General features: G+C 44.9%; 1 protein-coding gene across 2 annotated transcripts in view; it reads left to right on the top strand.

Annotated features, from left to right (window-relative positions):
• The window catches only part of RNF216 (ring finger protein 216), a 144,979-nt gene that overhangs the window by 36,848 nt on the left and 94,984 nt on the right, over window positions 1-13,147 (top strand). For both annotated transcript variants that reach the window (XM_078439896.2, XM_078439897.2), the window contains exons 7-9: window positions 1,052-1,216; window positions 8,189-8,303; window positions 12,017-12,156. In XM_078439896.2, the coding sequence (XP_078296022.1) occupies window positions 1,052-1,216; window positions 8,189-8,303; window positions 12,017-12,156 (420 nt within the window). The remainder of the gene's footprint in view (window positions 1-1,051; window positions 1,217-8,188; window positions 8,304-12,016; window positions 12,157-13,147) is intronic.

Here is a 13,147-nt window from a genome sequence, read left to right as displayed (position 1 = left end):
AATGATCCAAGCACTTTATTTTTTTTAATGTTTTTTTATTTTTGAGAGAAAGAGTGTGAGTGGGGGAGGGGCAGAGAGAGAGAGAAAGACACAGAACCTGAAGAGGCTCCAGGCTCTGAGCTGTCAGCACAGATCCTGACACGGGGCTCGAACTCACAAGCCGTGAGATCATGACCTGAGCCGAAGTCGGACGCTTAACCAGCTGAGCCACGCAGGCGCCCCACTTCTCCATACATACTTAAGCATGCGTTTCATTGCCTAGAGTTCATTGTCTGTTTATAGTTTTTCTTATGATGTGAGATTTATATACAGTGCATGTACCTATATAACTAAATTCTGTATCATGGTATAAACAGTTTGATTTGCTAAAATCTTTATCATCGTTTTTATTTGTAATCCTAACTGGTATTTAGTGTGTCAGGTGGAAAGGAAAGTCTAGAACAGAACTGCTTCATGGCTGCTAAGTCCTACTCTCCACACCTTGTTTTGATTCTTCTCCATAGTCTGTAACAGAAGTACTAGTTTTTTCTGAACATTTTGTGGAAAGAAGATGACTGACAGATTGGTTTCAAATCCATAGCTATACTTTTTTACTAGTCCTGGCTGGTAAAACTAGTCACCAGACTCTAGGCAGCTTATTTAGCATCTCTGAACCATCAATTTCTTCATCTCTGTGCAGGGCTGGTAACCCCCATAGAGTGATTATCAGTACAAGTGAGAGTATTCTATTTTGTAATAAACAGTTTTGTTTTTTAATTTTTTTTAACATTTACTTATTTTTGAGACAGAGAGGAACAGAGCGTGAGTGGGGGAGGGGCAGAGAAAGAGGGAGACAGAATCCGAAACAGGTTCCAGGCTCTGAGCTGTCAGCACAGAACCCGACATGGGGCTCGAACCCACGAACTGCGAGATCATGACCTGAGCTGAAGTTGGATGCTTAACCGACCGAGCCACCCGGGCGCCCCTTGTAATAAGCAGTTCTTAAAGTGATTTGTGCCACATGGGAAATGCACTTCTGTTCTCCTAACGTTATGCCTCTCTCTCGTTTCAGTTGCCTAAACTAGACTTTTTTGACTATTCTAAATTGGCTCCTCTTGACCAGCGCTGCTTCATCCAAGCTGCTGACCTCCTGATGGCCGACTTCAAAATGCTCAGCAGTCAGGACATCAAGTGGGCCCTGCATGAGCTCAAAGGACACTATGCAATCACCCGAAAGGTGCTCATTGGTCTTCTTGGTGGGGTCACACCTCATGACCACTTCTTCCCTTGGTAACAGAATGAAGAGTGTAGCTTGTGGAAATTGGATGGTTTATGATGGCAGAGAGCTAAGGAGTTTGTCAGGGTGAAGATAAATAGACAAAGGTATTTGCTGATCAGGAGGAACTGAATGAAAAGAAAGAGATTAGCAGCAGGGAAGTTGTAGGGTCTCGTGGCCGCTTCATTCAGTGGAGCATGTAACTCCATCTTGGGGTCAGGAGTTTGAGCCCCACGTTGTGTGTGGAGCCTACTTTTAAAAAAATGTGTCAAAAAAGAAGCAGGGAAGTTCTGGTTTACCCGTGAGGATATAGAGGGTAACGAATGTCACGTGGAGAGCGAGATGGCTAGGTGTGAAACGTGTGTTCCAGCGCCCCTCCCTGATTTCGTCTCCAGCTGGGCACAGGTCACATGGGTGAATGTGGCCTCACCCTGAGTCTAGCCCCTTCCCCCTTTAGATGGCCAGGAAGATCCACGCAGCTGTCCACAGACTCCTCTAATTGTAGGTTACGCTTAGGTAAAATTACTCTGAGGGGACCGCATAGTTAGTGCTTTCTATTTCTGGATCTCATTCCTCACGCTAAATAGAGAATGCTGTACTGTCAGGGAAAAATGAATGAGCTTCCCCCCAAAACCAGCGACCACAAGAAAGAAAGGGTCTTTCCTCTTTAGGCTCTTCTAGCATCTTCACTGCTCCATTGGTGCGTGACACCTTTGCTGAGCTCCCAGGGAGCCCAGATGAGAAGTGAAAAGGACAGCTCCTGTGGCCTGGGGGTGGGTTGGTCCTGGGAGCGGTGTCCCTGCCACGGTCCTGGGACCGGTAAAAGGAACTTGGCTAGCAGATGCTTGTCCCTGGTCATCCCACAGCCCACTCCTCACTTGGGTGGGAGGTAGGAGGGCTTCGTGGCTCCCCTGTTATTTATACTTTCCTTATCCCTTTCTTGGTTTTTCTGGCCCTGCATATTTTTTGTGGTGTCTGCTTGTTTGGGTGGGTAGTTTGAAATTTTACCGGGTTTTGAAACGGGGTGGATTGGACTGTTCGAATGGAAGTGGGTGTTTAAGGGGAAGTTCTCTTTGGCAGAAGCTAAAACCTGATGCCCTCTGTTCAGAACCTCTCCCTGCTGTGTACAAATGGTGCGTAAGAGTTTTGCCCTAGACAGCCATGCCCACGTGGGTAGGGTGTGGGAAGCACCCCCAGGGATGTTTCTCATTATGGCCACAGTAGGCCTTCCCTGTGCTGCCCCGCACGCGTGATGATCGCTTAGTTTACTAACATGCGCATGTTCACCGGAGCCCATCACAGTTCCCTGGATTTTTTCCCCCTTTTATTATGAACATCAAACACGTATAAAATTAGCGATTGTATTTTAACGAGCCCGTGCTTACCCATCACTCCACTTCAGTAACTGTCAGTGCCGCCCAGTCTTGTTTCATCCCACCCTGCCCGCTCCCTCTCTCCCAGACTGTTTTGAAGCAAATTCCAAGGAAAGTTTCACTTTCTTTAAATCCATAACTATTTCAGTGTTTACCTTTAAAAGATAAAGACTCTTTTTTGAAAAACATAATCAAAATATCATTGTCACACCTTAAAAATTAACATTATTAGGTGTCCAGTCATTGTTCAAATTTCTCTGGATGTGTCAAAAACCTTCAGTTATATTGAGTTCCAAGTAAAATCTGTTTATTGCAGCTGGTTGATAGGTTACTTAAATCTCTTTTAATCTATAACTTCTCTCTCCTTCCTCCCCCTTTACTTTTACTTGCTGCTCATTTGTTGAAAAAAATAGGTTATTTATCCTGTAGGTTTTGACCACGTAGATTTTGCTGACCGTATGCTGTGGCATCATTAACCGGTTCTAACATATCCGACCGATTCTAGTTGGATCTAGAATCTTGATCAAACTTAGGTTTGATTCCCCCACCCCTTGAGTTTTAATTCCAGTTCTACCAGGTAGATCTCTGATTTTGAGCAAATGTCTTGAACGTGTGGAACTTCAGTTTTCTTGGTGAACAGTGGATGCCTTACGTGGCTAATGGGAGAATCGGGTTGGGTACAGTGTGGAGCGAGCCCGTCACAGTGGTTCGCATGTATCAGGTTTCAGTAAGAAGTTCCCTCCATCCACACTTCCTTCTGTGTGCTGTGGGACACTTGTCAAGCCTCTGTATTTAGAAGTGACTTGGTAACTGCCTCACAGTGTGATTTTAAGAGTCCGTTCTCAGAGTACTATTACAAGAGCACAAGAGCCTTCTGTGATTTGGCCTCCTTAAGTTCACAGCACTGAGCTCCCCCTGGAGGGGCCTAGGACCCGAGGGCCTGCTCTGCTTTGTTCCCAGCCTGTGCTATGGAGGCCAAGGGCTCAGGAAGACTCGTCCCCAGTGCGTGTGTGGTCAGATATATTTTAGCTCAACTCTTTTTACGGACGTATCCTGTGGGTAGGTTTCTTGCACACCACAGTGCAGCTGCAGTAACGTTTCTTCCGGCCGTTACCCTTTGTAGGGACAAAGGTGCTCTCAAAAATAAGTAACTTCTAGACTGGAGGGAACAGGTCATCCTTAAAACTCACGGCAGGAACTGCTTGGTAAAATGAATGCTAATTTTTATCAAAGGAATTTTCAGCCATACTTTTAAAAATCAATTTGTGCCAAAATGCTTATTTGTAATTTTTTTTGGGGGGGGGTGGGTAATTCTTTAAACCACGGTCTGAAGCCCCCTTCTTCACCCTCTTCCTCTGTTCTCCAGAGACAACTCGACTCTCTCTCTGTCTTCTTTCTAGTACTTATCTCCACATTTATTAACACATGCTTATGCTTGAGTTATTAGTTTTAATAATTATTTTAGTTTTCTTTTATAGTAGATGGGGATCTACGCCTTACCCATACACACTCACCTTTTTGATACGTGATTTTGTTAAATCTGTTTTTAAAGTTTTTGTTATGATTTATGTAAATTAAATGTTCACTGCTAGGGAAGATAATATACTACAATAATGTTTCCTTTATTGAATTTTCTATTTTTCTTGGGGTTAAAATTGGTTGCCTTTGTTTTTTTCATTTGCTTTTTTTGTTGTTGCTTTATTTTTTGATCCTGTGGCTGTCTTTTCATGGCCAACAACTCTAAAACACGCTTCTATTGTCAAACCTATCCATTAGTCCTCAGTTCATTTTTTTCCCTTTCCTCCTCTGCACCTCGTAACATAGCTGTCAGCTTAGGAATTCCCTTTGCCTTTGGACAGAGGTTGATCCTCTGTGTTCTAGACCTGACAACTTTCTCTTGGTGTACACACTCACACGTGGCCGATAGTACCACTGGGTTTCTCCTCCAAGTTTTTCCTCTGTGAGTCTGCCACAGATCTAACTCTTTCATTCAGACAGCGTGTTGAGTGCTTGCTACGGACCATTCACTAGGAGTGTCACAGTGAACAGTTGCAAGATCCTTTCCCCTGTGGAGCTTAAAATACTAGTGGGCGGTGTCATCTTTTAATCAGCCCTTCAGTCCTCTGCCATGTGCTCATTCTGGGTGTCTCCGCTCCCCAGCCTTCCTAGATGTCTCCCCTGTGTACTTTAATGATCACCTCTGTCTCCATGCAGGCGACACGTCCCCACTTCTAGACCTGACCTCCGCCAGCCTCCATAGAGGAGTCTCTGGCCACTTCTCAACTTTTATTTCATCAAATGCCCATTGTAGTATTTTTAGGTCCTCTCTTGAAGGAATTTTGGCTATTGTCAAGATATCCTAAGAATCTTGTATCCTTACCAGATTGTATCCTTGATTCTCAGGACCAATACCTTGAGTGGGGATTTGATTTGTGAATGTGAGCAGGCTGGAGGGAGAAATGCCAGCTAAGTGTAAAAGGAAAAATGATCTTCAATATCTCGTATTCCTGTGTTCCTCCTGGTAGGTTTTTTGAGTACTTCCTGTGTGATAGTTATCACCTAGACCCTGAGGACAGTGGCTTCTGTAGAACACAAATTAACTTCCTTCCAGAGAGCTTTCAGTCTATTTGAGAAGATTAAAAGGGGAAAAAAGATTAAAACAACATGGTGTTATAAAAGAGTGAATAAAGGTACACGAGAACACTAGGAAAGAAATGAGGGCGTCATTTGAACAAGATTTTAAGGGAAGGGTGTTTTCACTAGAATCTTGAGTGCAGACGCAAGAAAAAGTAACCACGGTGCCTTTGGGTATGTAGGTGTGAACTCTAGCAGTTCCTATAAGGAAAGGATTCTGATTTATAATTTTATTTGGTCTGTTTCCCTAGACGTTTAGTTAATACTAAGACAAGTGCTGATTGATATAACTACTGAGGTAAGATTTCGGAGGCTCCTTAATTTGTTGGCAACATCTGTTTTAAGATACAGTTTCCTGACAAGAACCAGTTTGGATTCTTTTCCTGCTAAGTAGAAATAGTATTTAACGCTTATTTATTTTTGAGACAGAGACAGAGCATGAACGGGGGAGGGTCAGAGAGAGAGGGAGACAGAATCTGAAACAGGCTTCAGGCTCTGAGCTGTCAGCACAGAGCCCGACGCGGGGCTCGAACTCACAGACCGCGAGATCGTGACCTGAGCCGAAGTTGGACGCTTAACCAACTGAGCCACCCAGGCGCCCCAGTAAAAATAGTATTTAAATGGGAGAAAGGTAGTGATCCTATTTCACTTCTAGACAGGAGGGTGGTGCAGTTGCAAACCCAGTGGGCTGCCAGTTACAAGCTCTTAGTTCACATTCCGGTTTCATTAGTTGCTGACAATTGGCATCTACCCTTTGATCATCTCCTTTATAATATTCAGATTATTGTGCCTGCCCTGCCTTTTTTCCTGGGTTTTTGCAGATAGCCCTGGTTCAAGGATGGAGCATTTACTTCTAGGTAAAACTTGGTAGGAATTAGTGGTCTTTCCACACAAACATGTGACTTTAAGTGTTGGTGGGGAACACCTCAGGTAGTCAGAACTCTGAAAAGAGGAAACAGAGTAAGGGAGGACGTTGGCTGGGGAGATGGAAAGGCAGTAAGATGAGCTGTGCTGTTGGCCGGCTCTTGGTTCAGGGTCTCCCTGAACCGCTCTGGGAGGACCAGGCGGTGTCAAAGAGAGGAAGGGGGTTTAGTCGTGCAACTGGCCTGAGTTCATATCCCAGTGTTAGTCAACTTGACTGGGCGCAGGTCCTTCGTCCATAAGCCTCGCTTGCCTCTGCTGTGAAAGAACACCTCCCTCGGGGGTGCTGTGAGATGAGCCGTATCCATTGCCGCACAAAGGGCTTAGCTCACAGCAGTGCGGAGGCACACGGCCATTCCCTTCAGGTTCCCAGACCTCAGATTTTGAAAAGGAAGGGACGGAAGGTAGGTGAAGGTGAAAGGGTGACGCTCTCTCTATTGGAGCTGGAATGCTCATTTTCTCTTGCTTTCACTTTACCAGAGGGCCAGCCTAGCTGCTCCCCTCAGACATTCAGAATGTGACTTTTTAGCAACATTCCTGTAACACGTACACATCCCTGAACCTTTTACTGTTCACCAAATGAGTATGAAATGCAAACTCTGCAGGTCGCTGCAGATACAGCCTGGGCTCAGTAGCCATCCTTGTCCCCCAGAAGCCCATAGTCCGTAGAGGGGATAACAGGAAGCAGAATCAGACAAATAAGTGTGTAATTACCATTAGCCGCATTTCGAAAGAAAAATGTAAGGTGCTCGGAAAAAGTGTAACAGGAGGACCTAAGGTGGACCAGGAGGCTCCGGGAGGACCTCCCTGAGCAAGAGATATTAAGCACAAACCTTGAATGTTCTAGAAGTAGGAGTTCAGTGAGAGGGATTTGGGGGAATGTCCCTCCCTGGGATGAGGAATACTGTAAAAGAGCTAAGTGGAAGGGAAAGGATCATGAATTCCATCTGGAAAGTGTTGAGTTGCCAGCATGTTGAGTGAGGTCTGTGAGGCCTACAAGTACAAAGAATTCATCTGGATGCTTGAATGGCCAAAGGAAGTGGGTTGGTGGGCGTCATCAGCACACGCAGGGTGACCTCCCCGGCCTGGATGAAGTAGGCACAGGAAGAGAGCTGAGGCTGCCTGGAGGCCTCCCTGCATGTAGAGGCCAAGTGGAGGAGGGTGGCGAGGAGGAGTGGGCAGAGAGGGCGCGGGACCCCGGGAGGGAAGAGCAGTCTGCGTCATCCGTGCTGCTGAGAGGCCTGGTGACACGGGGACTAAAACACGGGGTCTAGAGTTTGCCTCCTGTTACCAAGTAGGTAAGCTAGTTGAAAGATGGGCTTCGGTGCCCGATGGGAAGGGGTTGGAAGACGTCCAGGAGGTGAGGTGAGGAAACAGTGGCCAGATGGCACCTTTGACAGGTTTGGGCTGGGGTGTGGTGGCTGGTACCTGAAAGGGGAAAGAGGCAAGGGGAGGAAGGATTTTTTTTTTTAAGATGGCAAAGACTCGAACACATTGAAGTATCGATTGGAAAGATATGAAAAAGAGAGAAGCTGAGGGTATGGAGGAAAAGGGATTATTACTGCTGGCCTAAGACTCGCGCCTTGCAGTGTGCTGTACAGGGAGAGGACTCAGGGGCAGCCGCGAGCAACATAGGGATGTTCGTGGAAAGTGGATGGGGAGTGTGGGCCAGAGGTAGACCATTTAGGGTATGCCTGTAGAGTGGAACTCGTCAGCCATCTGTTAGGTGACCTACCCTGGACGCAGTCGAGGACAGCTTGAACAGTTGGTGTTTCCTTATGTTGCCCTTTGTCAGTTAGCCTTTGTTTCTGCCCTTGTGGCAGTTTATGAAAGAAGAGAAAATAATGAAATGCTCCCTATTCATTTTGCTGCGGCCCGTTTCTGGTAAGCCATGCAGGGGAGATAGCTGAAACTGTGTCAGAGGAGGTTTGGGGCTGCCTGGCTTGCTTTCGTGTATTCTTGTGTCCCATGTACAGCGGTAACCTTTCCCTTTCTCAATTTCTAGGCCTTTTCTGATGCCATTAAAAAATGGCAGGAGCTATCACCAGAAACCAGTGGAAAAAGAAAAAAGAGAAAAGAAATGAATCAGTATTCTTACATAGATTTCAAGTTTGAACAAGGTAACGGCCAACTTTGAGTTTTGCTCACAGCCTGTGTAGTGACTGTGCAGACCGTCTCCTTCCCACACAGCCTGTAAAGGCCAGTCGTGGCGTGGCCGCCCTGCCGGGCCAGCCCAGGGACCGACTGCATGGACTGCTTTGAGAGCACATCCATGTGTTTAGAAACTGGCTGTGGTTGCCGCCCACCTTCTTTCTGCCTAGGGAACACCATGACCAGAACATTCTGTGCAGTGTCAGAGTTCGTGTGTGAGAAAGTGTTTGGGGACACTCTCAAACTTGGGGGGTGGGGCCGGTCTTGAAGATGTGACAAGAATTCACTTTATCTCTGGTGAAATTATCTAGACCAGAGATTGATTATCTGTGTGCCCGAGAAAGTGGCTTCTGCACGAGAAAAGCTCACAGCTCCTGAACAGCCACTTGTTTGTTGGACATTCTGTTGTTGATGAAATAATTTCTGAAAGCTCTTCCAGAGGGGTCACTTCGGGTTGGACTTTACATCAGATCTGATCCAAGTAAACTTGTTGGATTTTACATCAGATGTGATCCGAGTCGTTTGTGTCCAATAAAAGAGCCCGCCATAAAATTTTCCTATAGATTATGTCAGAAATAGGATTATTTCCCTTTTGTTTTCTATTTGTCTTTCTCTCAAATCTGCACATAGTTAACGTAACTTGATTGCAGGTGTGACTAAATGGAAACTCTGGGAGGCAACCAGGGAGTTGGAAAGGGTTTGGGTTTCTGAGCTCTTGAGGATCTGAAAGGAAACCCATAGACTCTGAGTTGTGAGGTCCCCAAGCTAGTCTGTGGTACATTGCTCTCCTGCCATGACGTTCTCACACGTTTGCCAAAGGCTAAGAAAGTGGGGACAGCGTGTAGGTGGTTCTTCGTTCAGCTAAGTTTATCCACGGTTTAGACTAGGCATCCCAAGTACATAGTCATTCCATATTGGTTTCTAACTTTGAGTGGTAGAGGAAAGAAAGTGCCACTTTGCAAGATGGTCCACTCCCTTGTTGGTCAGCTCTATCTTTTACGGAGTTCTTTTATATCCGGTCAAAATGTTCCCGAAATTTCCTGCCATGGGTGTAGTTCTTGTCTCTGAGAAGACTTGGAATCTGTCTGTTGCTGCTTCATCTTCCTGACTGCCCTTCTCTGTGTGTCTCCTCTGCTTGTCAGAAGCTCTTTGAAAGTCTGGGTGAACATACTCCACGTGAGTCTGCTGCGTGGAGACAACACACAGCATTGATATTTATGACTTACAGATACATTTAACCTTTCTTCACAGCAGCTTATAAGTACACATAGTCTCAGAGTCCTCTATCTGTTCCAGGAATCTCATTGTCCACCTTTTCAGCCGTTTGCCATCCAAGCACTGCTATTTGGGTTGTACCTTGCTTGGCTCGAAGAGGAGACAGGATTCCCCCTCCACTGTTTATGGTTTAATCCGTTGATAACTACACAGTCTTCTCATGAAGATTCTGGGAGCATTTGGATGTAAACTGAGCATTAATAAAAAATACAGCCTATCATCTCTTGCAAAGCTGACCAAGAAAATAAGACACAAATTGCCAATATTAGGAGCTAGCACCTTTTATGGGGGATATCACTGTAGACCCTACAGACAGCCAAAGTGAATACTGTGAACAGCTTTGCACACAAAGATTTTACAAGTGAAATGGACCAGTTCCTCAAAAAACACAGACTACCAAGACTTACCCATGTTCAGATAGAGATCATTTGGATAGCCCTGTAGCTATTAAGGAAATTGAATCCAGTGTTTTCCATGTCTTCCAAAAAAGAAATCTCCAGCCTCAGTTGAATCCACTAGAAAATTCTTCCAAACTTTTTTAGAAGAATGAACATTAATTCTATACAGTATCTTCTAATAACAAAAGCAGACAAAGACAGTACAAAAACTAGACCAATATCTGTAAATAGACATGCAAAAATCGCTAATAAAATATTAGCAAATAGGACATAGCGATACACAAAAAAAATTGTGTGCCGTGACCAACTCGAGTATATTCCAGGGGTGCAAGCCTAGTTTAATATTTTGGAAAACAATCCATATAATCCACCATATTAACAGACTAAAGAAGAAAAATTACATCATATGAGTTGGTGTGGAAAAGGTATTTAATAATATTTCACACCTGCGTATGATTAAAACTCAGGAGTTTGAGAGGAGCTTCTTCAACTTGGTAACATCTGCAAGAAAACCTAAAGCTAATGTCCTGTTTAATGGTGAATCCTTGCCCCCTAAAATTGGGAACAGGGGAAGGATGTCTTCTATTTACTGCTATTCAACATGTACTGGAAATTATAGCTAGTGGAGTAAAGTAAACGCACAGATCAGAAAGGAAGAAATAAACTGCCCCTATAAGCAGATAACGTGATTGTCTACATAGGAAACTCCAAGGATACTTCTAGAATTATTGAATAAGTTCAGTATCATTGCAGGGTACGAGGTCAACCGACAAAAAACAATTGTATGCCAGAATGAGTATGTGGAAATCAAAGTTTAAAATACAATGCGATTTATAATTATTCCCCCACACCTCCAAATTAAATATTTAGGTGTAAATCTAACAAAACACTTACAAGACCTGTGTGACAAAAACTACAGAACACTGAAGAAAGAAATCAGAGGAGAAAGAAGTCAATGGAGACGTGTATGATGTTCATGGACAGGAAGACTCCGCATAGGAAAGACGTAAATCCTCCCCATTGATACACAAGCTTAATGTAATTCCTGTCAAAATCCCAGCAAGACTTTGTGGTGGCTACAGGCAACCTTACCCTAAAATTTACAGGGAAAGGCAAGGTGCTGAAATAGCTAATTTAATTGTTAAAAAGAATGAAGTGGGGGAGAGGTATCAGGAACCTGATGTAGAAAATATTGACAAAGCAAAAGATACAATGAAGAAGAGACTTTAGTGAAAGAATAGAAGGTTTGGGTGGAATAGACAGTTTTCTGGAAAATGTAAGTTCTGAAATCCACAAAAATAAAAAACCTGAACAGGTCAATTACGTGGTCTGACATCCGTCATTTTGTTGTTTTTTATTCTAAATGTTGCTTACCGTGAATTTACGTACTACTGTTTGAGCTGTTCTGTAGGAAGGTGTTCAAAGTAAAAAGTTCAAAAAGCGTTGATCAGATGCCTGGCCACCTGCCAGAATGGCTAAAATCACAGGCCGGTGGCACAGGTGGTGAGGACGTGGTGTGACTGGAGCTCACACGCGTTGCTGGAGGGGGGAGAGTGTACCTTGCGTGGCACCACTGTTTGGAAAATTGGTGCTGTTTTCTGAAGCTGCAGACATGCAGCTCTATGATCCAGCACGTCCACTCCTTCACGTGTGCTCAGCTGAAGTGCAGACGTGTTCCTAACGACCCCAAACTATAAACCCAACTGCCCTTGGTAGAATGGCTAATAAACTGGTATATTCGTGCGGTGCAATACTGCTACGATAGGAGGGCCCTTCCAGTTGGAGCATAACAAGGGGGAAGAAAACATGGAAGTCAAAAAGTGCGTGATACGTTAGGGAACAGTAAGGGACCAAGTTTTCCCAGACGGTAGAATGTGTTCTCGAGAGTCGCAAACGCACTGCCTGAGGGGGGGGGGGGGGGACTGGGCCCCAGAAGACTGGGATGGCCGCCCTGCGTTCCTAGCAACAGTTGTCTGCATGATCTTGTGTGGTGGTCACTTATCTTCTAGGTGACATAAAAATAGAAAAGAGGATGTTCTTTCTGGAAAATAAGCGGCGACATTGTAGGTCCTATGACCGGCGTGCCCTTCTCCCAGCTGTGCAGCAAGAGCAGGAGTTCTATGAGCAGAAAATCAAGGAAATGGCAGAGGTAGGAGAGGGGATTTGGGGTGTGTTTCCGGGGTTCTGGTTTGCTCTTAGGGCTCAGTATAGAATGGTCCTTTAAGGGGTGCCTGGCTGGCTCAGTTGCAAGAGCATGCGACGCTTGATCTCATGAGTTCAAGCCCCACGTTGTGGTATGCAGACTTAAAAATCTTTTTTTTGTTGTTTTTATTTATTCAGGAGAGAGAGTGAGCTAGGGAGAAGGGCAGTGGGGGGGGGGGGGGGGGGAGAGAGAGAGAGAGAGAGAGAGAGAGAGAGAGAGAGAGAGAATGCCAAGCAAGCTCCACGCTCAGCATGGAGCCTGACACAGGGCTCAATCCTATGACCTTGGGACCATGATCTGAGTCAAAATCAAGAGTCAGACACTGAACCAACTGAGCCATCCAGGCGCCCCGCCTTAAAAATGTTTAAAAAAAGTCTTTTAAGATTTGCATATTCTTTCAAACGGTTGGTTTGCATAAACTATAAAGCTTTAAAAAAACAACTGGGTTTTGTAATAATACTGGGTAAAGTTCACCACTTAAAGATCAGATTTATGTGAAAGAATTTTAATTGGAGTTTGATAAACATACCTATTTCACCTCTCTTGGACTCTAATGATGGAGAACAACCAGAGAGAGGTACCATTTAGCATTTCAGGTCTTCGAGTAAACTGTCAAGTGTGCAAGCCAACCAGAATATTTATGTATCGGGGGTTTTTTGCTCTGTATTTTCTGCATCGGTGGATCTCAGATTCAGCGCGTGAACCTCTGGGCCCCCCCGGGACTCTTCAGGAGGTCTGCAAGGTCAGATCTTTCACCCTCACGAGACATCCTTTGCCTGTTTCGTTCCGTTGACTTCGTACTGACAGAACAGTAGCAGCGCTGGCTCAGCATAAACCAAGTCGGTGGCACCAGACCGTGCTAGTAACCACTTTCTGCACCACTAGGCACTCACATTACAAAAGAACTCAGTGTTTCTCAACGTGCCTTTGAGGGGCA

This window comes from Panthera onca, chromosome E3 (assembly GCF_046562875.1).
Source record: "Panthera onca isolate mPanOnc1 chromosome E3, mPanOnc1 haplotype 2, whole genome shotgun sequence".
Lineage (NCBI taxonomy): Eukaryota > Metazoa > Chordata > Mammalia > Carnivora > Felidae > Panthera > Panthera onca.
This window is presented reverse-complemented; position numbering and strand designations above follow the sequence as displayed.